Source organism: Mugil cephalus, chromosome 22, assembly GCF_022458985.1.
Source record: "Mugil cephalus isolate CIBA_MC_2020 chromosome 22, CIBA_Mcephalus_1.1, whole genome shotgun sequence".
Lineage (NCBI taxonomy): Eukaryota > Metazoa > Chordata > Actinopteri > Mugiliformes > Mugilidae > Mugil > Mugil cephalus.
In genome coordinates, this window is record NC_061791.1 from 15,206,723 (window position 1) to 15,230,191 (window position 23,469).

Here is a 23,469-nt window from a genome sequence, read left to right on the forward strand (position 1 = left end):
CTCGTTACCAAAGTTCTGGATGAACCGAGTGATTTTCATAAAAACTCATTAAAATGCCGTTCTCCATCAATACACATCAAAAAAAAAAAAGAAAAGGGAATAAAAGAGGATCACACCGGGGAAGAAAGGAAGTCGGAGTCCGCCTGCCGCGAGGAAAGAAAGACCGTTTTTCTGCTTTTCTCGTTTGCCTAAAGTTTCACCTGCCACTCAGCTCATCCTCCACTCGGTCGGACACACACGCCCACAGTGAGATGAAAGTGACTAGAGTGCTAGGGTGACAGGCAATCACTCACCATTGGCTGCCCCCTGAGCATATACACACACACACACACACACACACACGCTCAGGTGATTATCATGGTTGATTACCTGATGTGATCTTTCCACCTGAGCAGCGGCTAAAAGCTAACAAGGTCTGAATCCCATCGCTAATTGTGCTAATTGCCAGCGGGGAGCTGCTTCTTCCCTCTACCCACAAACACAGAGCCAGCTGCACCAAAAACTCATTTTACTCAATTTCATACAAAAAGCTTCGTTTGAAATTACGCACACGCGCTCCTGTCGCATGAACGCACCACAATTTAAAGAAACAGGATAATATATAAACTTCACTACGCGCTTCGAAAATGTTACAAACATCTGTCATGTCTTCACAGGCCTTCCTTCCTGCCACCTTGAGTCCTCTGTATCCCATTAACCTGCCGCCGACCTCTGACCCCCAACCCCTCCTGTGACCTCGCAGTTGAGAAAATAATGTCCGTCTGATGAAGGACACACACACACACACACACACACACATGGACCTCCACTGCCTCTTATTCGTAAACTAATAAGCACAGTGAAATAGTTTTCACTGTTCGCACACCTGCAAACACGCGCCCCTGCACATCCAGACTGTGAGTGTAAGAGGTAAGAAGTGGGGCTGACGCAGCGGAGGAAAAACTAAAAGCAGGGAAAGTGAAATCTGGCCCATGTCCATACAAGGCCATCCAGCTGAGCTCTGGTTCTGACGACGGCGCACAAGCGATACAGACACAGACGGGGGGGGGGAAAGTCAACAAACACACACACGTGCACCCGAAGTGACCGTTTTAAGGTCGTCTCCAGTGCAGCAGCAGCAGCGCTGTAGCCTGGTGTTACCAGACTCAGCTTTGCCAGAATATGAGTCTGGTTTCATTATTGGGCATGTTACAACTGAGAAAATACCAATCAGAGCCAATTTAACTCTACGATGCTCAGATGATGTGTGTGACTATGTCGCTAATACTCTTCTGTCTATTTCTGGATGAAACCTGCCCAACAGTTTGAAAGCCAGAGCAGATCTTCTCCGGAGGATAATCAGTTCCCAAAGTAGAGACTCAACACCAACTCTCCTCCATTATTGTGGCTGGAGTTGAGGATGGCTTCCAGGTTAGCAGTGCTAAGCCCCGTCCCCTAGCTAACAGTTGTAGTGTGTGAGATGACACGATAAACAATGGAGCGTGACGGTGTTTTGTTCCCCACTCAGACCGCGTTTTCGTGTTCGAGACGTGTCTAAAATGGAAACGGGTAACTCTGCGTCACTGGGAATGTGCGTCTGGCTTTTATATTCTCAAGCCGTGGTGCTGTTCCTGGTGAGTAACGGAGATGTAAAACGAGACGTAAACAGCCATGAGTTGCGTTGACGGAGGACCAATCGCAAATCAAGGTAAATGCTGGCCATGTCGATGGAAACGATGTACCATGTGCGTTTCATTTTGCAGCGTTGAGAGCTGAGCTGAGAGGAGGTGGCGTCCAACTGTTTCAACTCGTCGGTAGCTCCTTAAAACATTAGACGTGATGATTCACATCCTCAGAACGAACCGGTTAGCTTACAATGGCAATATGTAAGGCAACTCCAAAAGCATGGGTCAGACCTGACAGGAATATGTCACAATACTTGAAACTTAAAAGACCTTAAAAATTGTCACCCTGCAACCGTTATCAATCCAGGTGTAGGGAAGTGATCACAACCATGCAAGTGTCTTCACGTGTTCTGGCTGATTAGACTTCTGCTCAACATGTCCTATACCACAGATCTGGACCTGAAGCCATCATTCATTTCATTACTTAAACATTCAATGCCTTTCTTACTGTGACAGTGCAAAATCATGTCAAGAACTGAGCCTCATGTACCACGAAGAGTCATAAAGGTCCCGTCCTGATGAGGAGGGTGTACTTGGTGCTTTGGACTCGACAAATTTGACTCTGAAACTGAGATGAGAGGACGCAGTAGAGCCTTCAATAAAAGGGGCTGTAATTTAGAAAAGGACTTGGGTCCGTGAGAACACAAATGCAGACAAGAACGCACTTAATGATCTCACATTAGGGCATCGTCAATCAAACACAGTCTGCTCCCACGCAGTCCGCAAGAGAGGACTTTGATCAACCATAATAAGCAAAAACACCTATACTTTTGGGCCGTGGGTATGTGCTGTGTGGGTTTTAAGTCAATCAAACGTCTGGCGGAAATGAAGCCAGGTTGAGTCATTTTCAATCTGCTGGAGATTCCGGTCTACACCTCTGAAAAAGTTCTGCAGACGGATGCGGCTGAGCAAAACCACGTGATATCAGTCATCTGAGACCATGAATATAAAACACCTGTACTTCACGCTGGTCACTTGGCGACGGGATTCCCCAGCACAGATGTTAACGAAAGGTCTGAACAGGGACCAGGATGTCGCAACTTAAGATTTACCAGTTTGGCAACACAACATATGGTTCCTGTTGAAAGTGTGACTTGGATGGGACCACTTGTCTCACTGTGTGATGTCGTACAAAGAAGATGAGCTGGTACTTACAGGATGTAGGCGATCACGCCGATGGACCAGCAGTCCACCGCTTTGCTGTACGGTTTCTGGGCAAGAACCTCTGGAGCTGAGAGAGATGGAAAGACATTAGGTTAGAGAGAAAACTGGCAAATATTGCACCTAGATTCTGCAGTAGCCAGGCTGTAAACTTGATTACACTCGAATCTGGCCTATGCTTTTTTTTTTTTTTTTTTTTACCTTTGTTAAGCTTAAGGCCCAATAAAAACTGCTGTGTGATTTTTATGTGAAAATGTAGCTGTTTAATGAGCCAAATAGAGAGAAAATGTGCAGACACTCCACGTCTATCCAAATAAAACTCACACATGAGTTTGTTTAATGGTGGGAAGTTGTCTGTGCACGGTACACATTCTCACAAGTCCAAGAAATTCCTGTAGAGATCGAACTCAAGTTACTTTTCCTGCACGTCGACGTGCTAGTTAGCTAGTTAGCTTCGGACCAATTTTCTCTGCTGATGCCGTTTGTGAGGCAGGCTGACCTGGCCCGACCTTTCCCTGCAACTCATTACCGAGGGCCTCGGACGGAGCAAATTACTAATGACAGTGAGCTCACCATAACATCATCTCACACATACACACAAGGCCGCCTCGAAATAGATTTGGCACGTTTACAGACGCACACGGGGCCAGATATGAAGAAATACCAGTCAAAACTGGGGCAAAACATAAACTCTGAGCACGTCTGCTGAACAGGAGTGCTTCAGTTTGTTTATAGGTCTACCCTGACTCATTATGACGGCGCGTGAGGAGGGCTCTTGTTTTCCTGGACTTGGAATTAAGGCATTATTACATGCTGAGGTCATCATGTGTGATGTTAACCACTTCAGATACAGACTTCAGGGTTGGAGGAGATGCTTTATCATTTTTTTGTTGTTGCTACATTCTCTTTTGCCATATGAACTTTGAATGTTTTGGTTCGGTGTCAACTCTTGATAACTACTCAGGCTTCATACGTCTGTGAAGATTCTCCTTCATCCAGGTCATGGTACATCCAAAAAACAACAAAAGTTAAACTGGACGTTTCAATCGTCTGAGCGACTTGGAACTGACTGTTGGGGAGTTAAGGTTCATTGGGTTAGAGGTAAAAAGTCCACCTCCATCTGAATGACAAGGACTCTCCAGAGTAGATGGATGGTTTGAAAGAGGAGTAACAAAAGCAGTACCGGCACAGGCTACTTTATGAGGTACCTCTTTCTAGTGAAAGGTTGAACCCACTTTTGCCTTCAGAACTGCCTTAATTCTTCATGGTGTACTTTCAACAAGGTGTTGTAAACATTCCTCAGAGACTTTGGTCCATATTGACATGACAGCATCACACGGTTGCTGCAGATTTGTTGGACACCATTCCACCACCACCACCACCACCAGCCTAAACCGTTGATACAAGGCAGGATGGATCCATGCTTTCATGTTGTTTACGGCAAATTCTGACCCTGACATCTGAATGTCTCGTCAGACCAGGCAACGTTTTTCCAATCTTCTATTGTCCAATTTTGTTGAGCCTGTGTGAACTGTAGCCTCAGTTTCCTGTTCTTAGCTGACAGGAGTGGAACCCGGTGTGGTCTTCTGCTGCTGTAGCTCATCTTCTTCAAGGTTGGACGTGTTGTGTGTTCAGAGATGGTATTCTGCTTCCTTGGTTGTAACCAGTTTTTATTGTAGTTACTGTTGCCTTTCTATCATCTCCAACCAGTCTGCACATTCTCCTCTGACCTCTCACATCAACAAGGCATTTTCATCCACACAACTGCTGCTCACTAGATGTTTTCTCTTTTTCGGACCGTTCTCTGTAAACCCTACAGATGGTTGTGCGTGAAAATCCCAGTAGATCAGCAGATTCTGAAATACTCAGACCAGCCCGTCTGGCACCAACAACCAAACCACATTCAAAGTCATTTAAATCCCCTTTCTTGCACATTCTGATGCTCGGTCTGAACTTCATCAAGTTGTCTTCACCTCCACATGCCTAAATGCATCGGATTGCAGCCATGTGGTTGGCTGATAAGCTATTTGTGTTGACAAGCAATTGAACAGGTGTACCTAATAAAGCGGCAAGTGAGTGTATGTCTGGAACTGGAAAACATGTCTCAGAACAGGGGAGATGGACTGAGACAAACAAAATGTTTCACCAACATTCAGACCTTGAGTCTGACATTTCTGACCATTAATGGGTGGAAAACTCTACAGTCAAGGTTAGTTGAGCACCACCCCTAGATGTTCCTAATGAAACCCTAACCTCTTCATTTAGAAGAGAAGAAGACACTCTTCACAGATCCAGTTGCCCTTGTTTCAGCTTTGTTTTTTTTGGATACACAGTCCTCCTTCTGATTACTCTAAACAAACTGACACTGGTGTTAACATTCAAATCTTGTTAAAATGAGCTTTTGGATGCGTTTTCATACTCTCTTGTGAAAAATAACTTCGATGGAAGTTTTTTCCCTGTGAAAAAAAAATGTATATCTGTCAAACTCTGCCACGTGTGTACGCTGAAAGAAGTTGGAACTCCAATGCATACAGTTTATGTAGATTGTATTTACATTTTCAGAGTACTGTCAGTGTGTTATTGCAACACTGCAGCCATTATGGGTATAGGGTTGCACATTAAGGTTCGGACTTAAAGTTTCATTAAATAAATCATAATTTGCTTTCCTCGCGCTCATATTTCACTTCTGGTTTTCATTTTGTGCCTTCCGAGGTTATTTATACCTGGGTTATATTTAGACACAAAGTATCTGAAGTGGAAATGCCCCGCAGCCCAGCAATCCTCTGCAGGAGAGCAGCGAACGTGGGGAGGGGGCGAAGAAGGATGTTGGATAGACGGATGAGAGAGGTAAAGAGGGGGGAACGGGAGGGCGGCCGGAGCAAGAATCTGACCATTTAAAGTAAAGTCCGGGCTGATGCGAGCGCTTTCGAGTTTCATAAGAGTCAAATCTGTGAGTTACTGCCCTGAATTCAGAGAACGGACGTCAAGTTCGCGAGGGGCTAATAAAAAGAAATAAAAAAAAAAAAAATCGGAACCGTTGCGCAACGCTGAGGCCCAGCTGGGTTTAGTGAAGCTGGCCTGATGAGCGCCTCCACAGAAGTAATTTCAGTCTTTCAATATTTATGCCGCGATCCGTCTTTATTTCCGTGACAGATTTGTTTATCCGAGGGTTTGAGTGATGTTTGTCGGACGCACAGAGCCACCAGTCTGGTGTTGCAACGAGGAAGCGCCAACATCTGTATCCTATAACAACGCGCAAACAGCAGACAGGAATTTCTCACACACAAGCACGCGGACACACACAAAATAAGCTGTATGTGCATGTATAGGGAATGCACACACAGCTACACAGACACACAGAGGGAGGTTATATTGCCTTGGAGCGATAAGCACGACTTAAGTGCGCGAATGTTAAGGTGCACACACACACGCAAAACACACACAGGGCTCCAGATGATGCGGAATGGACAAAGATGATGAGGGGAATATAAACGGTGTCGGGTGGAAACAGCGCGGTGAAGCGGTCCTGTGTCGGTTGGATTGGCGCCCGCAGGAATCCAAATAAAAACAGCTCGGCTCATATTTACTCCGCCGCGCAGCGGCAAAACGGTAAATGGGAATCAGAGCGCTGAAAGACAAACTGAGTTGAGACCAGGCCTCTGAGGGGATGGTTTGTTGTTACTGAAGCCGCAACTGTAGCACTTCCACCTGTGTTTGGATGCCACTCACAGCACGGCCCGGGACTCCTCGTAGGACCGGGGCTTGATTTATTCTTTCTTTACTTGGCTATTTGGGTTACAGGTTCTATTAAACGAAGCCTTGCTCACAATTACTCAGACATCGCGTGGTGTTTCCCGTCTAAAAACACGTCGCGGGTGATGTTGGAATTTCACGTCCAGCGGTTTAAACCATTGACCTTCAACAGGGGGTCGGTACCGCATACACCATTTTTTAATTTTCACCACAATTTCCCCCTCAAACACTAGTGTTGCATGCGTTTTAAATAAAAATTAATTAATATTTGAACCTGTGAATTATTTTAATAGCCAAATAATGTATATTTATAAATAGCACTAGGGAGAGTATAATATAGAACATATACAGTAGGTTGGTGGTCCCTACTTAATCTCTCATCAGTTTGGGGTCTTGGCCTGAAAAAGGTTGAAGACTTCTGGTTTAAACAGCAATGTGAGAAAGTGTTATGTTCACCCCACACAGCATCTTCATAAATGATGTAGAAAATGAAGTTTTAAAAACAAGGTTTTATTATTTGGCATTAATCAGACCCCAGTCAAATTTTTCTGAGCTGATTCGGAGCGTTGGGTTGGATGAATCAGAATGACTCGGTGAGAGATATCTGTCTGATTGGCTATTTGACTAGATAAGAAGTGACACATGAAGTACTTTTCTCGCCTTCATCTAATCAGGCCGTTAGAAAAAAAAAAATCAGATGGTGTGTAGTTCTTCCTAGCTTCCCAGTTAACAGCAGCTCATCCACTTTTCCAGAAGAGATATTTCCCTGCAGAACGTGCGTGTGCCAGCTGGCCGTCGTCTTTGCGGTGTGTTCAAGTGCAACGTTTTGGCCGGGACACGGGCAACGTGATATGATATCAGTCAGCCATCGATGCCAGCTGTTCTTTGATGTCAGATTAGTGTGTCTGTACCTTAAACATATTCAATGCACATGGCAAACGTGCTTTAACCTTCATACGAGCGTCTCCTCCATAAATTCAGCTCTCAGGCCGCCAGCCGTCATTTAAATAATCCTTTTATTTGATTTAAAATGAGTAAGACTAAAAACATCGTGGGACAGCTTGTGTTTTAAGCCAGCTCAGTTTTATTTCCCCCCCCTCTTTTTTCATACTATCATTATTCTTTGCCTGAATCAAAGTTTGCAGTGGTAACGGAAGGTTGGACAGGACCTACAGCAATAACAAAGCTGGTAAATGGTGGCTTCTGGTTGGGAGAAGATGAAGAATGACGCAGGAGAGATTAGCGACTTACCCACGTATCCTGGCGTCCCGCAGGCGGTGGACATGACGTCGCCGCTGCCCTCCATCTTGGAGAGACCGAAGTCGCTGATCATGATCTTGGACTCGTCTTGAGGATTGAAATAGAGCAGGTTCTCTGGCTGCACGCAGGAAAGAAAGAAAGAAAGATTTCATTAAATCCATTCAAATCAGACACCAACAAAAGACAAAATGCAACTTTAATCAGAACAGCAACAGATTCAACCTGATTTTCTTCCTCTTTCAGAAACTCTAAACCATAGGTCTTCAACAGGGGGCACTGCAGGGGGGTCGCCAAATCTTTATATATATATATATATATATACATATATATAGAACACCACTTAATTTCTCCATCACTCTGGGGGTCCTTGGCCTGCGAAATGTTGAAGACCTCTGCTCTAAACCAATCGCATCTCTTCCAACAGCCGGCACGCGCCACACTGACCCAAAATGCACTGCATGCGTTGAGCCGCTGCCCTTATTGCAGCAGTAAATCACTGGCTGTCATACCTCTGGGTTCAACCTGCGTGAGGGGGAGAGTGAACGTGTGCTTATGTGGCGAGGCCCGCGTGCTACCTTCAGGTCCCGGTGCACGATGCCCATCTTGTGCAGGTAGTTGACGGCGTCCAGGACCTGCCGGATCAGCGTGCTCGCGTCCTTCTCCGTGTAGAAGCCCTTCTCCACGATGCGGTCGAACAGCTCGCCGCCGGACACGCTGCGGGGACAAAGTGTGAACGCGCGTGTGAAAAAACATTAGCACATGCCCGTTCACACACATGGCAGTGTGGCAGAAACTGGCAACAGGCTTAAAAAAGAAAAAAAAAGAAGTAATTTATGAGCTGTAGACATTTCCAGCCAAGAGTCTCTGGGAGCTGCGAGCCATGTGCTACTTCAAACACACACACACACACACACACTTGAGAAAAAGCTTGAGTTAAATCATCACTGGGGACTGATGTGATTTGTGTGTCTGTAATATTTTACTATATCACAACTGTATTTTAATATTTGTCTCGTCATGATAAGAACGTTGACATCCATTCATTCGAGTAAGTACAGTAAGACTTTACTAGTCTTTTCTTTTTATTTAAAAAAAAAGGAAAATTTCTCCCCTCTGACAGATTCTGTCTGGCAGATTCTTTCTTTTCTCAGTTTTACTGTACGTTTTATGACTCCAGACCACGTGGAATAACTTACCCAGATGTACACAGCACACACTTTACTGCAGTACAGGTGAGAGTGGGCTGGTCACAGAGTAGGCAAGCACATAGCTCCCCCTGCTGGAGCATAACCACATAACCTCATAACCACCTCACAGGATAATCTGAGCATGTTAATGTGGAATATTTACAACACAGATTGTGGGGAACATACGCTCACTGCACAGTTCATTAGGCACACTTAGGGAAAAGTAATGCATGGTAATATAACTGCCCTGCGCTAAAGCTTAGCTTCATGAGAGCTGTTGATTCAATAGTGTTTTCATTTTGGAGGCTGTGCACTTGTTTGTAGTGCAATTGAATTGTAGTGGAACATGTGTGTTCATGTTATTTTGATAAACTTATTTTAATCAAAAAAGCTAAATAAGAATCTGTTTTACAAGCACCGCAAACTAGATCCTCCAAAATCACCCCATAGTTGCTTTAACACGTTTTTAACTGCAGGGTTTAGTGCAGGACTGATATATTAGAATGCATTTATTTTCACTAGCGTACCTAATGAAGTGGCAAGTGAGTGTATATAAGTAGCATGTAAGTAGTTCCAGGCACAAATGGTGACATTAAGTAGTAATAAGCTGTGTTTCAGTGTTCCTCTATGTACAGCACGATCAGGCTTTACACTTTTATGAAGGGTGAACACTGGCAGCGCACACACTGTACCGCACAACTCACGCTGGAATTAACAAGGGCACGCGCACACACAGTTCCTCCGAGCGCGCCTGTGTGGCGTCGCCACAGCGACAGATCAGATTAGAGCCCGTGGAAGTTAAACTCTAATGAAGTTTCTGAAAAAAAGAGATGAGAATTAATTGCTAATCCTCTCTCTCTCACACACACACACACACACACACACACACATCAAAGAGGGCAGCGACTCGTTCCGTTTCAGGGGCAGTCATGTCATGTCTGAGGACGGCGGGGAAGGGCTGAGCGCGCGCGCACGCACGCGCACACACACACACGAGGCGAGCGGGAGATCAGCCACCGCGCTGCATGGTTGCGTAAGCGTTTGCGTAAGGAGACCGTGGCAATCAGACAGGAGCTCCCCCACGAGAACGCACACACACATGTGCAGACGCAAGGGCAGGACCACGCACACGTTCGCACAAAACCACATCAAAAGATAAGCGGACGACGCAGACAAAATACCGTGCGCACAGGCGCACGCATCAAAAGCAAAAACATCCAAGGTCACGTATATTCACACGCACATTTTCAGAGCAACGCAACGCGCTAGAAAACCTCCAACGCTCTTTTCTCATTTGATAAGTAAATAAAGCAGTGAGGATGTCAGTTACCGGAGAACCTGTGACACCCGACTACACTGTGTTCCACATCGAGTCAGCCTGCAGGGTGTTATCTCTAGAAAGACAGAGAAATATTCGGCTGAGTTCAGCGTCGTTCTCACATCTTGTCACCGTTCGTCAGTTTCGTCCCATTTTTCCTGATCAAACCACAGTAAACTGATGAAGAAGTTTCAATTCTGGATACGCCTCAGTCTGAAAGCTGAACGAACGAATACAATTAAGAGCTTTTCACCTTCAAAGCAAATAAATTTTAACAATAAAGCACCTGCAAGTCACGATAAGTGCCAACCCGTATTAATTACTAACTAGGGAGGATCCACCGATCTAAAATGAAATGGAAAAACAAATTACAGACACACAAACGTCGAGGGCTTTGTCGTTGTTACCAATCCACAACGGGTGTTTTCTGCAAAGTTCCAATATGAAGCGGCGCAATGCCCTCCATTCACATTTTGCTTCTCGATATGTCATCACAGGGAGCTTTCCGTTTTGCAGCTATGGCAACAAGAGACATAATAAAGATGAATGAGTTAATCTAACGAGCTGTTATCTACCACAACACAATACATCAATACACAGTTCTTTACACGGTACATGTATATTTTGTCCCCTGGTGATCCATAAATGCTTTTCTTATCTTACTTGCACTCTCCCAGATCACATGAGCCCTGCACAAACGTATTAAGTCCCAGTAAATTTCAAAATCAATCTAACGTAGGCTACACGTCTGACACCCTGATATATAAGAAGTACCTGCCTCTAGGCTATTCCTTGTGGAATTTCATTTTGTTTTACACGATAACTGTAAAGTCTTTTTTCACTGTGCAGTATTATTCTGCATTTACTATTCTGCATTCTGCATTACAAAACTGTGCCTTTTTCAGGACTGTTTGCATTCTGCTGGCGAAGGAGACTGCAGCTCTGCGTTACAACACAAGTGCTCGTCTGTAGCGTGTATTTTATAATCGGGCCTGACGTGCAGTGCAAGTATGTTGCGGCTGAGAGCACGTCTAACGGCACGCTACACACTTGCGACACATGGGAAAGGGTGCGCGTGCACCCGACGCGCCGCGGGTTTCACAGAAATCAGCTCCTTGCTAACAGGGCAAAAATATTTTCACGGAGCAAATGCTGCCACCACATTCTTCCCTCCTTCCAATTCACTGCTCATCCGTCCATTTCTCCTCCGTCAGCTGATCCGTTTACAGGCAGACAGCCTTATCGCTCTCTTGAGACGGGGGGTTGTGCATCATGGCTGACAGCAAGCCTTATTTTCAAGTGTGTGTGTGTGTGCGTGTGTGCGTGTGTGTGTGTGTGTGTGTGTGTGCAAGAGGTTCACCATGACAGAGATGAAGAGCCATTACAGCCTTGTACTAATCACACCACAGAGTCAGAGATCTGACTGGAGCAATTGAGCTGTTGCAGTCATTAGTTGCCATCGAGGGCCAAAAAAAAACCCCACTGATGCACTCACACCTTTGCCTTCTTTGATCTAGGTCTGATTTGTTCATACAAACACTTAAATCAGATTAAAGCGACGCAGTGAAGACTGTCATGTAAACGCTACAATTGCTCTAATTATATTAAACTCCTAATCTATGTCAACATAACCTGATTAACACAGCTATTAAGCTATGGCTCAGTATCAACCTCCTATTTGGGTATTTGTTCTCACTTGGAATAAGCATCTAGCATGACTTTAAGGCACTAATAAAACCTCTCTGCTGGTCTGGGCCTCATTTTGTTAAAAACTTCCACTTCCAAAGATGGTCATGTATATAAATAAATATCTGTTAATCTAGTCGAATAAGGTAACACCAAGTGGCCGGGACAGTACGCAGGAACATCTGTACCCAGTATGGAATAGAAGCACCCAACGGGCCACACACTTCAGCTTCAAGACTTACAACTACGTCCTGGCTAACCAACCAGACATAGAGGGGGTGGACAAAGAGCAGAAGAGGGTGGTGGTGATTCCAGCTGACGGCAACATCAGAGATAAGGAACACGAAAACCAAGGGTTGAAGGAGCAGCTGGAGCGGGTGGGGAAGGTTAAGGCGAGCGTGGTCCCCTAGGAACAGCTACGATAGTCTTCCTAGGAACAGCTACGATAGTCTTCCTAGGAACAGCTAAGATAGACTTCCTAGGAACAGCCAAGATACTCTTGCTAGGAACAGCTACAAAACTTTTCCTAGGAACAGCCAAAATATTCTTGCTAGGAACAGCTAACATTCTACTCCCATGAACAGCTAAGATACTCTTCCTAGGAACAGCTACGATAGTCTTCCTAGGAACAGCTAAGGTAGTCTTGCTAGGAACAGCTAAGATACTCTTCCTAGGAACAGCTAAGATACTGCGCAGAACCCACAAACTCCCAGGCTTCTGGTGGAGGACCCAAGCTTGAGGATGGCACAGATAGGCCCTGGGAAACCCTCCACAAATAGTCAGATCAGATTTCTAGTCAGGTTGAAGCTATTATGTCACAAAGCTCACAAATCATTTGGATTTCATAGTTTGGGGATATTTCTTAACGAGAAAGAGAGAACAACTCCGTCAAGTCCATTTAAAGTTAGAATAACCTATCTGAAAGACTACGTAGGGGCAACGTTAATCCATTTGGTTAATTAATGTTTCTAACTCAATTGCAAACCAGCGAGCGTGCCAGCTTTTGGACAGCAGTACAATTTTCATCCCATTAAAAATCAATATTACAACTGACGGTCAGTGTCCCAATAGCACTGGGACTAAAACCCTGTCCATTGGTCTCTGAATAACTTTACTGTCAATTTGAGTCCAAAGTGGACATCAGGTCTCCAGTTACAGGACAGATATCCCAGTTTGCAACGTAGCTTCGGTGCTTTCTGAACATAATGCTCAAACCTTTGCTGTACAAACTAGCGGAGTAAGTACAGACCAGTTCAAATAAACTGCCGTCAACGACAGCACCCCTGCTGTCAAAGGTTTACAGTTATGAACACTAACAAAAAAAGCTGTCATCTTGTGAATATGTCCTGCTGCTCACAGACTTCCTGTCAACCCACGGGAAATTGAAAAGAAGGCTTTATGCCAAAAAGCATACTGGTGCCTAAACGCCCAGAAATACTTTTTTTCAATTTTCACCATACTTTAAGTGTTTTTATCTGTTCATTATTTAATAATATGCTTTTCACAACCCAAACAGCACGAAAAAAAAAAAAGCCACATTGCACTCGGTTGCATCGATTTTCATAGCAGCGCGGACTGATTGCCTCCCTGCGGTTGAGGTTACGTAAGACAAGCTGTGATGAACGGGAACGAAGGAAACGCTGTCAGAATCGATCTGCCACGGCACAGCACAGTAAGAAAAAAAAAGTCCTTGCTCCTGAATGAGATTTCTGTCCGTTTACAGAAAAAAAACAAAAAAACAAAAACTGAAGTTTAAAGTGAATCTGCAAACCTGTAACAAATGATGTTGCAACTGTAATGACTGGTACAAATGCATCTATGAATAAAGCTTCACTTTCTGACACATGCTTGAAGAACTGCTGCGTCCAGATAAAACACAGCTTAGCCGTCAGTGTTTACAGGGAAGATGAATTATTTTAAAACAGATCAGTTGCGATGCTGTGATGCAGTGATGATGCTACAGTACTGTGTATCGCTTCAGAACAGTGTGCAGCACTGATGACAGATGAAGAAGGAACTGCTCTCTCTTTTGATGCTTTAACTCTTGTCTTTTATATTTTAGCATTTTTCCACAGAAACACATTTCTGGCTCTGGTTCTCTGCACATGTAATATACAGTAGCTTCGAACTAACAACAGCGGAATAAAAAAACAAGCAGTGCTAAACACAAATGTATGTATTTTAGTCACTTGAAAAATGCTAAAAAGCTCTTTAGAACTGAAGGGAACAACAAATTTGAGAGAATTATCTATGGGTCAGCTACAAGTGACACCTTTTACAATTAATAGTGTCTTCTAATTAGCTAATCTGTCAATCTAAACATATTTTAAAAGAATGTTTAAAACTTTAAAACTGCATTCAATATTTTTTCGCTAAAATATAATTGACACATTTATATTGTGTCAATGAATATTATATTGTGCAGTGAACTGATTTTTTCATTTATTTGATTTAGTGATTTATTCAGAACATACAAATGATATGTATATATGAGTAAACGAAAACGAACAGAAATAACTAATAATAAAAAAAAATCTTTTTAAAAAGCAGCGCAATAATTTTACTTACATGTCCAAAAAGGGGTGGGAAGAAGTACAACTTATTTACTTCCGCCCTTTCTCCATAAATTATGAATAATAATTGTTTATCTCCCTATTCCTTTTATATTACTCCTTACTACTCATATATGTACATACATACATACATACATAGACATACATGCATTAAAAAGCAGATACACATATCTGTATATTAATACAATTATACTTAAATGTACCCAAACACTTTTTATATTTAATAATATGTAAATAACCAATGATTAGCCGAAGAAAGAAAGAAAAAAATATATGGTATATATTGATCCAGTGTCAGCAGAGCAACATTTGCATGCTTTTGTTCAGTGGCTCTATCAGATCTATTTCACGGTGAACAGCGGCCTGTTGCAGCTGAATGAAATTCTAAGGTGAGACTGAAGTAGCAGGTGTGCTGTAAAACCGACAGCTGCACGACGCAACAACAAAGAACTAGAGAGTCAGAAGATAGTTGTCAGCGGGTTCGTTCCTATAACCAACCCTTTCACATGATAAGAAGTCGTCTGTGAACATATTAATACTGACTATTGCGGCTTTAAGTTCACTGAAAACAATGTTGCTTCGTGTGAGAATGTTCAGTGGAGAACTCCCACTGAACATGATCAGTCTATTGAGGACACTGTTATTTACATAGTAATGACTCGTAATGCAGAGGAATGCAATTACACACTTAAACGTGTAGTACGCAAAACCAATCGATTCAGTGATTGGAAACGACAACTGCCGAAACGTTATAATCCACATGTCACCTTTGACCCCGTAACTATGGAAACTGATCCACCTTCCATGAACAGATGGTACCTGGAAAAAAAAAAACTGTGATAGAGGGGAAAATGCAAGTGAGCGCGATGAAGGCATGAAATAAGGTGTGAGGGGAGAGGAAAGAAAGCAGTGAAATAAGGAGAGGGTGGATGGTGTGAGAGGAAGAGCGGCAGATGAAGGGTGTGGAGGATGAGAGAGCAGAGGTGGGGTCTTTCCTGTTACTGTCGCTGTTGAACTTAAAAGTGGCCTGAAAAATAAAACTCGCGTTGTCCAGCGAGAGACGTCGGGTCGATACAAACCGAGTTTGTCCCGATCCTCAACTTTCACCTAGAAAGGCCGGAAACGGCGGTGTTATTTCCTTTTCATGTTATCTAATGAGAGCATTTCAAGCCACAATTATTGACCTTAATGTCCGGCACATAATCACTTATGCTGCACGCACTATACTCTGGAACTGTGATGCAGTCGTTTCACAGTAAAGTCGATGGGGATTATTATCTTTTCCACTTTCAACAAACAGTAGGAAAAGTAACAAAGAGATGAAGGCAGCTGGCCAGGAAATACAATCGTATTGGTACCGGACTGGAGGAAGTGAGAAGTCAAGAATGTGTTTTTGTGATATTAAGCAGGTCAAGGTGCTATATAAATAAAAAAACTCAGCCCATATTCAGACTGTGTCTACAAACAGGCCACACAGTCACTGTTTAAAGCCTCACATACAGTGGGTGTGATTTTTGTCATTATAATAACACATCGCCGTGTGGTTAATTATTAATTTCTGGAATTTCAGCTAGTTCATGTATATGTATCACCTCCTGAAGCCATGACGCACGCCCTAACAGGTGATTCACCACAGACAGCTGTTACATAATGCGAATGTGCTGCAAATGATGCTTGATAGTGTTTATCTGAATGGGAATAATTTGAAAATGGGATCAGATCTCAAGTGGTGGCTACGGGGACGCATGTGGAGAGGCATTTTAATATCAGGTGTGACCACAGGTAATTTACCCTGCACCTTTCACTGGCATTGCCTAGATCAGACATCAGTGCAAAATCTGAATGGAGCCTGTGTGTAGTTTTAACACACTATCATTCATGTGCGAGGCTACAATCGAGTACCTGAGATTGGCAAGTCACAGAGAACGTAAGAGCCCTAAAGAGAAGAAAACTATACAGAGATGACACTTAAAACTGTATCTTCTAATGGACATGAACATCAACTAAAACAGGTATATTCAGGGCAACGGGAAACCCAGTCAAAAGGTTAACTTTGTAGGTAAACAGCTTAATCAGAGATAAAACTTTTGATTGGAGTCTGGCCAACAGGAGGACTAAGTGATGTAACAACAGATTTGTAGATGAAACTTCAGGTCACTGAAAGGTTGGACTAAGTTCAACAGCGACAGTCACAAAAACCTGCGAAGACGTGATGTAACAGTGATCATTTCTTCAGCTATTTAACTATGTGTTAGCTTCTTAGCTTAGCTAGCCAGGCCAGTAGAAATTAAAGTTTACTTTTTATTTCATTGCCATAAGACCTGCAGGTGACGGTGATTATTGCTAGAAAGTTTGCCAGGGATGTTGTTGACATGTGTTTTTCAGAATCACTTCACAATAATTATAATAATAATCATAATTTAGCCTCAGAGTTATTTCATAATTACCTGCATTATAGTAACATATTCAGGAGAAAAAATAGCATACTAGCTCTATTTTAACTAGTCCTTAATGTGCATTTATAGCGTTCACACAGCTGTATTCCTTAGCTCGGTGCCTTTAAGCTGGATGGAAATGTCTCAGCTGTGTATGTACGGCTCCGCATGAGGCTAAACGTGAATACCATTAAATATCAGTGATGTCACTTCAAGCTTCCATGATCAGATGAGGTCTGACCTAACTATGTCACATCAACCTGTTTAGCTCAGCCTCATCGTAGAGTGAACAATCACAGCACATCAAACCCACTAAGCTAGACGTGTAGCTTACTGATGTTTTACCAGTTCTCCTTCACGATACAGTTTTGTTACTATTAATTACACAAATTACAATTAGATACGTGACATGCTGTAAGCCTTTACAGGGCATCCACACTGTGGATGTACCCTTTATTCGTATAGGTCGGCCATAGGTCTTCAACAGAGGGTCTGAGACCCATAGGGGGTCGAGGGAGGTACTGCACATCACAGTTTCTTTGGTTGATTACACATTTTTGATATATATATATTTTTTAAATTTTCCCCCACAAATTTAAATTTCTTTAAATAAACATTAACATGTATCCAACATATTTTAGTAAAGGGATAATGAATATCTTAACATGAATGCAAAATTATATATTGTAGGTTGGGGGTACTTAATCTCCCCATCAGTTTTGGGGCACTGCATGTCTTCCTTTTTTTTTGTAATGTGTGCTCTATTTACTGTAATCTGCGTGCATGCATCCCCTGGTACACAAATATCCTTTAGGATTAGTTAAGTTTAATCTTGTCCTATCTTAAGCTTTGTTGTATAGCAAACCAGTTGTGTCAACAAGAGTGGGTGTGTACATCCAAGAACCCAAACACAGCACACAGGTAGGCGAGCGCGTATTCTGCTGACAGCGGGGTCGTAAACGTAGGAACTGTTGCGTAATCCACAGCTACGACTTCCACCTGAACTTGACTGAAACGTTTCCATCACGAGAGGCAAACTTCCAGAGCAACTTCTCCTCTTACATAAGCAGCTCTAACCTTGGACGGGAGGTCAGTGGGGCGCCCACGGGTGAACCACGGGCCACTCTGCTTCCCTCCACTGTTGGCCATCAAAGCGGCTGTGTGGTGTGTGTGTGTGTGTGTGTGTGTGTGTGTGTTTGTGTGTGTGTGTGTGTGTGTGTGTGTGTGTGGCAGGGTGTTAGCGTGTGCTTGTGGTGTTGATCGGTGGGTGGGCAGAAGAATGAGATTTAAAGTGTGAAAAGACAAAATATGAGGTACTGTGAATTTTTGGCACTTGCTTGTTTTATGAATAAGTCACTGCGTTATAACGATTTAATTTTATGGAAATGACCGACTCGTTAAGCCAGATGCAAATGAATAGATGTACTGCGACTGGGTAATTGCTGTTATGTTCTTACATTTTTTAACTAAATACATTCTCAACTAGAAATACAGACATAATACACATGCTCACACGTCGGGGTTTTCAGTGAACATAATGTCACAGTTGTCCCATAACGATTTGAATTAAAAAATGTAATATAAATGTCGTCTAATTAGACTTTTATGTATATTTGTGTGCTTTGGAACCACTCTTCAGAGTTTGAGAGCCCTCAACAGACCATTACTACCCCATGATTTCCTGTCATCTCTCCACCCATTAGTAAAAAATATAAAATACCATAAAAGATATTAGAAATAAAACATTAGAAGCCATGGAAAATCTACACTGAGCTCCAGTGAGTAAAATTAGCGGACCAGCAGATCACCCTAATGCAACGGCATCAACTCACAGCTGCATGATCAGGTAGAGGTGGTCGGGGCTCTCGTAGATGTCCTCCAGTGCCACAATGTTCTCATGCTTGATCCTGCGAAAGCAAAGACAAAACATTAGCAAAGCTTTTAACGTGTCTCATGTCACAAAACAACCCGAAATTATTTTTAATCCTAATGGTCGAACTGCACGACGTTTGCTCGCCCGTTACGCCTCTACCTCGTTCTCGTAATCCTCTCATAGCGATGCCGTGACCCTAAGGTGAGGCTGTGGCAGAGCAGCTCTGCTCCAGCACATCCTGTAAAGACTGCGAGATGTGGTCGAACATTCCCGGAAAAGAATGATTAACTGTAAACTGTAACGACACGTTCACTGGGGATCACTTTGCAATTTCAAACGCGGGGAGGGAAAGTCCACGCCGTTACTTTCCGCCATGCTTCTTAGGAATTTAAAGCAATTTTTCTAATGGATCCATTTCTACCCAAAACCTCTTTCCTTCTTCCCTTCACACTTTCTGCTCATTTCCGCTGCTTCTCCCCTGATTTCTCCATGGTTACGGCGGCAGCGATTCTGTGTGTGCCTGCGCGCGGGATCGTTATCCTAATACCTCGTGCCTTGTGGAAACACGATTGATTCGGCGCGTGGGCGTGCGAGTTAATCATCTTTCGCATTGTGAGCCGAGGTAATTCCCTCGCGCGCGCACGGACGCACGCGCAAAGCGTGCGCAGCAGGTGCACAGGTGAGCATCCACCGCTTATTATGGAGCGTGTGATCTCCGCGAAAGGCAGGCAGGCAGGCGGCGAAACCGCAGAGCTGAGACATGAGTCATGCACACGCGTACAGGTTGAAAAGGGATAATGTGTGTGTATTTAAGCTCTGCCTGGGATAATGAAGGGCTGGCGGAAAACAGCCGGAGTGTAATGGCATAAGAGAGCTAGGGTCCATTCAGAAAAATCCTCTCACAGATTACAGACCTTCTGCTGCAGTCGGTCGCTCTCATTCAAGGATTTACCCCGCACATGTCCACTGTTTGTGACATGCACAGCTGGAGTGGCTGTAATATGTGGTATTTTTGAAATCGTTTTTTTTTTCGTTTGTTTTGGAACAAATGGCCCTATAATAAACTGACTGAGTGCAAACACAGATTTTCTGTCACTGCTTTTTCTTTGTTCTAAATTGCTGGAAATAGTGCACCTTTGAACTCTGGACTGATGGACAGAAACACCCACTTTCACCATTCTGACAAATGAAAAACAACAAAACCACGAGTCGGTTACTCAAAAAGGCGCAAACTTTGGACTGAAAAGAAGAATGAAAAACGTGTTTTATTCAAATGACCGCTTAAGGTTGGCGTTCTAACTAAAACTGACATGTTTAAAGCCTGGGACAAGCCTGGTCTGTAGGACTAACCACCACCGTCCATTCATAATACCCGTTTATTATAAGTATTTAAGTTTAAAACGCCTTTAAACACCTGACCTCAAGCTGTTACAGGAGATGGCTACCAAACAGAAATTCATTTTTAACTTGTGTACAATGACAATTAAAGGGGGAAGAAACAGTTTTTGTGCCGGGTGGTTTTGGTGTACAGTGCTCTGTAATGCCAGCATGAGAGGAGGAGTCTGAACGGATTGTGTCCGGGGTGTCGGGGGGTCCTTGGAAATCTTACTGACCCGCCGCTCCACTGGTCAACATTTAACTGAACGAACACTGAGCTAACACTTAAACGACATGCCAACGGTGCAGCGTACCGCACTTTTATAATGTCAGTTTCCTATAGAACAGGGGTCTTCAAAGTATACATTATACATAGTACATACATACATACATACATACATACATACATACATACATACATAGGGTGGCTGTAATGCACTGAATAGGCTCTCGGAGACATGTAATATGCAGCCTTGTGATTGGAGGCTTAGGCTAATAGGTCTAGTGTGAAACGGCGCGCTGATGAGAAACCTCTTTTGCCTCCATTTATCCCTTTACTAAAATATGTTGGATTCATATTAATGTGTATTTAAAGACATTTGAATTTGTGGGGGAAAACTATGGGGGAATTTTTTTAAAAAAAATATAAAAAAGAATGTCCAATCAACCAAATATTTTGAATCCCCCGTTAAAGACTTATGCTAGAGAGTGAGCGCGACATCATGGGTGTTGTTAGGGAGAGTTTGTCTGTTGCCATATCCCCCCTATTTCCCTGCGTTTTCTGCCTCTTTTTGACATTTAACTACAGCATAAAGCATAAGCTAAGTGGAAGGCGATGGCCACTCTCTCCCTTTTTTCTTGGAACGACGTCCTCGACACAAAAACATGAAACTCTTTTTTGATGAAGCAGCAGCCACACGCTGGTGCCAGCAATTGCAAACTTTACACATCGACTTTATTTATTCTGAAGCCAGAATCCAAACCAAAACCATTCGACTCTGGGTGTGGATTGTAGGGATCTGTTTGGTCAGCAGTGTAGGTTTTAGCTTTTGTTGTTTGCACAGAGGACAGGACACTCCTTATCAATTTTGTACCACGGGAAATGAGGATGAAATGTCAACAATCGAGACAATGTGATGTCGATGGCCTTTATCTGGCGCGGTGCAGGTCTGGTTTGAGGCCAGACTCGGAGTTCACTCCACCATCTGCTGGCACGAACATCTCTGAAATCTGAGCTTTGATTTCTGGGGAATGACAGCAGGATCCTGGTGATGCGTGCCATTAAGTGATCTGGCAGAGTTCCTTCCAAAGCAGACCTGGTAACCCTCGCTGCGCGGGACCGGTAGAGACTTCCAGTCGGCTCATTGATGCTTTCAAATCGTTTACAGTAATGACACTCATTTGTCTAAATGAATGTCTGGGTCTCTCCCTCATTACTAGAGGCAATTCTCATTTTCTCTAATGTTCCACTGCGCAGCCACATTAGCAAACTTATCGAATTTAATAGGATCAAATATCTGTTTTGTTATAGCGCAGGCAAGCTCACAGTTTTTGTATTACGGAATTTTGTGTTTACGTGCTTACGTGTGAGACGTAGAAGGGACTGTTAAGGTGCACTTCAGCTGAGGGATATACCAAAGCTTTTTGAATCTAAATGTGATGCTCAGTGCTGTTTTCATCAACTTTAAAATGAAGCAGAAATGTTCACTTAAAGGAGGGCAGCACGTGCTGGTAGCATAGTGTCAAAACACCAGCTTCACTTTGCGGTTTTACACACTGGTACACGCATTATGACTGCTTGATACGTGTTACTTCACCGTGAATTGCAGTTTTCCTTTTACCCAGCATCCGCAGCTCAGAGAAGCTGTAATTACACGTCACATTTTGTGCCTTGAATTGGCACAACCTGCTGCTTTACTTTGACTTCCTCTCTTCGCCTTAATGAGGCAGCCAGTGATGTGGCCCCATGACCCCATGTCAAAAGTCAGGTGTGTATAGACTTATATTCAAGTGTTTAAAATGGCAAATGGAAAAGATATGAGTAGGGTGCATTGTCTGTTAAATGCCATGCCCATAGCTGACAAAATACGAAGCTAATCAGGAAACATTTCGTTTCATTTCCCTGTGATGCAGAGGTTTCGGTCCAGAAGTGTGTATATTCATGTATGTGTGGTAGGTGGGCTGTGGATCGTGACCTGGGGGTGGGGGTTGATGGGGGGGATATGATGCGTGGAAGAGAAAGGAGATGCACAGTTGCCTCGGTAACCGGGAATTATTAGGCTTATGCGTGTGTGTGTGTGTGTGTGTGTGTGTGTGTGTGTTTGTGTCACAGCACTCACTTCCTCAGCACGGCGATCTCGTTCTCGATGCTGCTCTCCTTCCCCTTCAGAGCCTTCTTAGGGATGCACTTCACCGCGAACATCCGGCTGGTCAGCTTGTCCTGGGCCAGCACCACCTCCGAGAACGCCCCCCTGTCGACGCATTTGAGAGTCGTGTGAGTTACGGGCAGCTTGCAGGTCAGTACCAACTTTGAGTCCGACTGCTTTTCACAATGCAGAGCTGAAAACAAACTGCTGCGTGCCCTTATTTGAGGACAGGGCGAGTCACTGATACACATGCTCAAAAATATTCCTGGTTTGTATCAAGTTAAACATTAAAACATAGGTCTTCAACAGGGGGTCCGCGACCCCTAGGGGGTCCACGGAGCTGCTTCAGGGAGGGTCGCAAAATCTTTGGTTGATTAGATATTGTTATATAGTCTTTCAGTCATCTTTCGGTGAACACTCATTCAGCGATACAGGATCTGTCTCAACAGCGCACAGGTCAATCTCAGCCTCCTGCACACGGTAGGACCCGCCCCTATCGCTGCTGAGCCAATCACGAGGCTGCATATTACACGCTGACTCTGACAGGTTCGAGATCCTGTTCAGTCCCCAGGTAAAATCCCAGAGGCATGCTGCAATATTAGCAGAAGAGAAGCTAACAGTGCCGCCAAAATGGATCGCTTTGTCACTTGAAAAAAAAAATATATATATTTGAACATGTGTATTATTTCAGTATCTTAATATTGAATGAATGAATGAATTAATAATTTCCAGTAGTTTGCACAAGTTTAATATAGAACACATATAGTAGGTAGGGGCCCCTACTTAATATCTCCATCAGTTTGGGGTCCTTGGCCT

The 23,469-nt window shown here is 43.6% G+C and overlaps 1 protein-coding gene across 1 annotated transcript in view; it reads right to left on the reverse strand.

Moving 5' to 3' along the window:
• camk1da (calcium/calmodulin-dependent protein kinase 1Da) overlaps nt 1-23,469 on the reverse strand; it is a 60,205-nt gene that overhangs the window by 9,212 nt on the left and 27,524 nt on the right. Inside the window, exons 3-7 of the mRNA XM_047575271.1 lie at nt 22,627-22,758; nt 18,870-18,944; nt 8,414-8,552; nt 7,830-7,956; nt 2,820-2,895 (exon numbers count right to left, since the gene is read on the reverse strand). Coding sequence (XP_047431227.1) covers nt 2,820-2,895; nt 7,830-7,956; nt 8,414-8,552; nt 18,870-18,944; nt 22,627-22,758 — 549 coding nt within the window. The remainder of the gene's footprint in view (nt 1-2,819; nt 2,896-7,829; nt 7,957-8,413; nt 8,553-18,869; nt 18,945-22,626; nt 22,759-23,469) is intronic.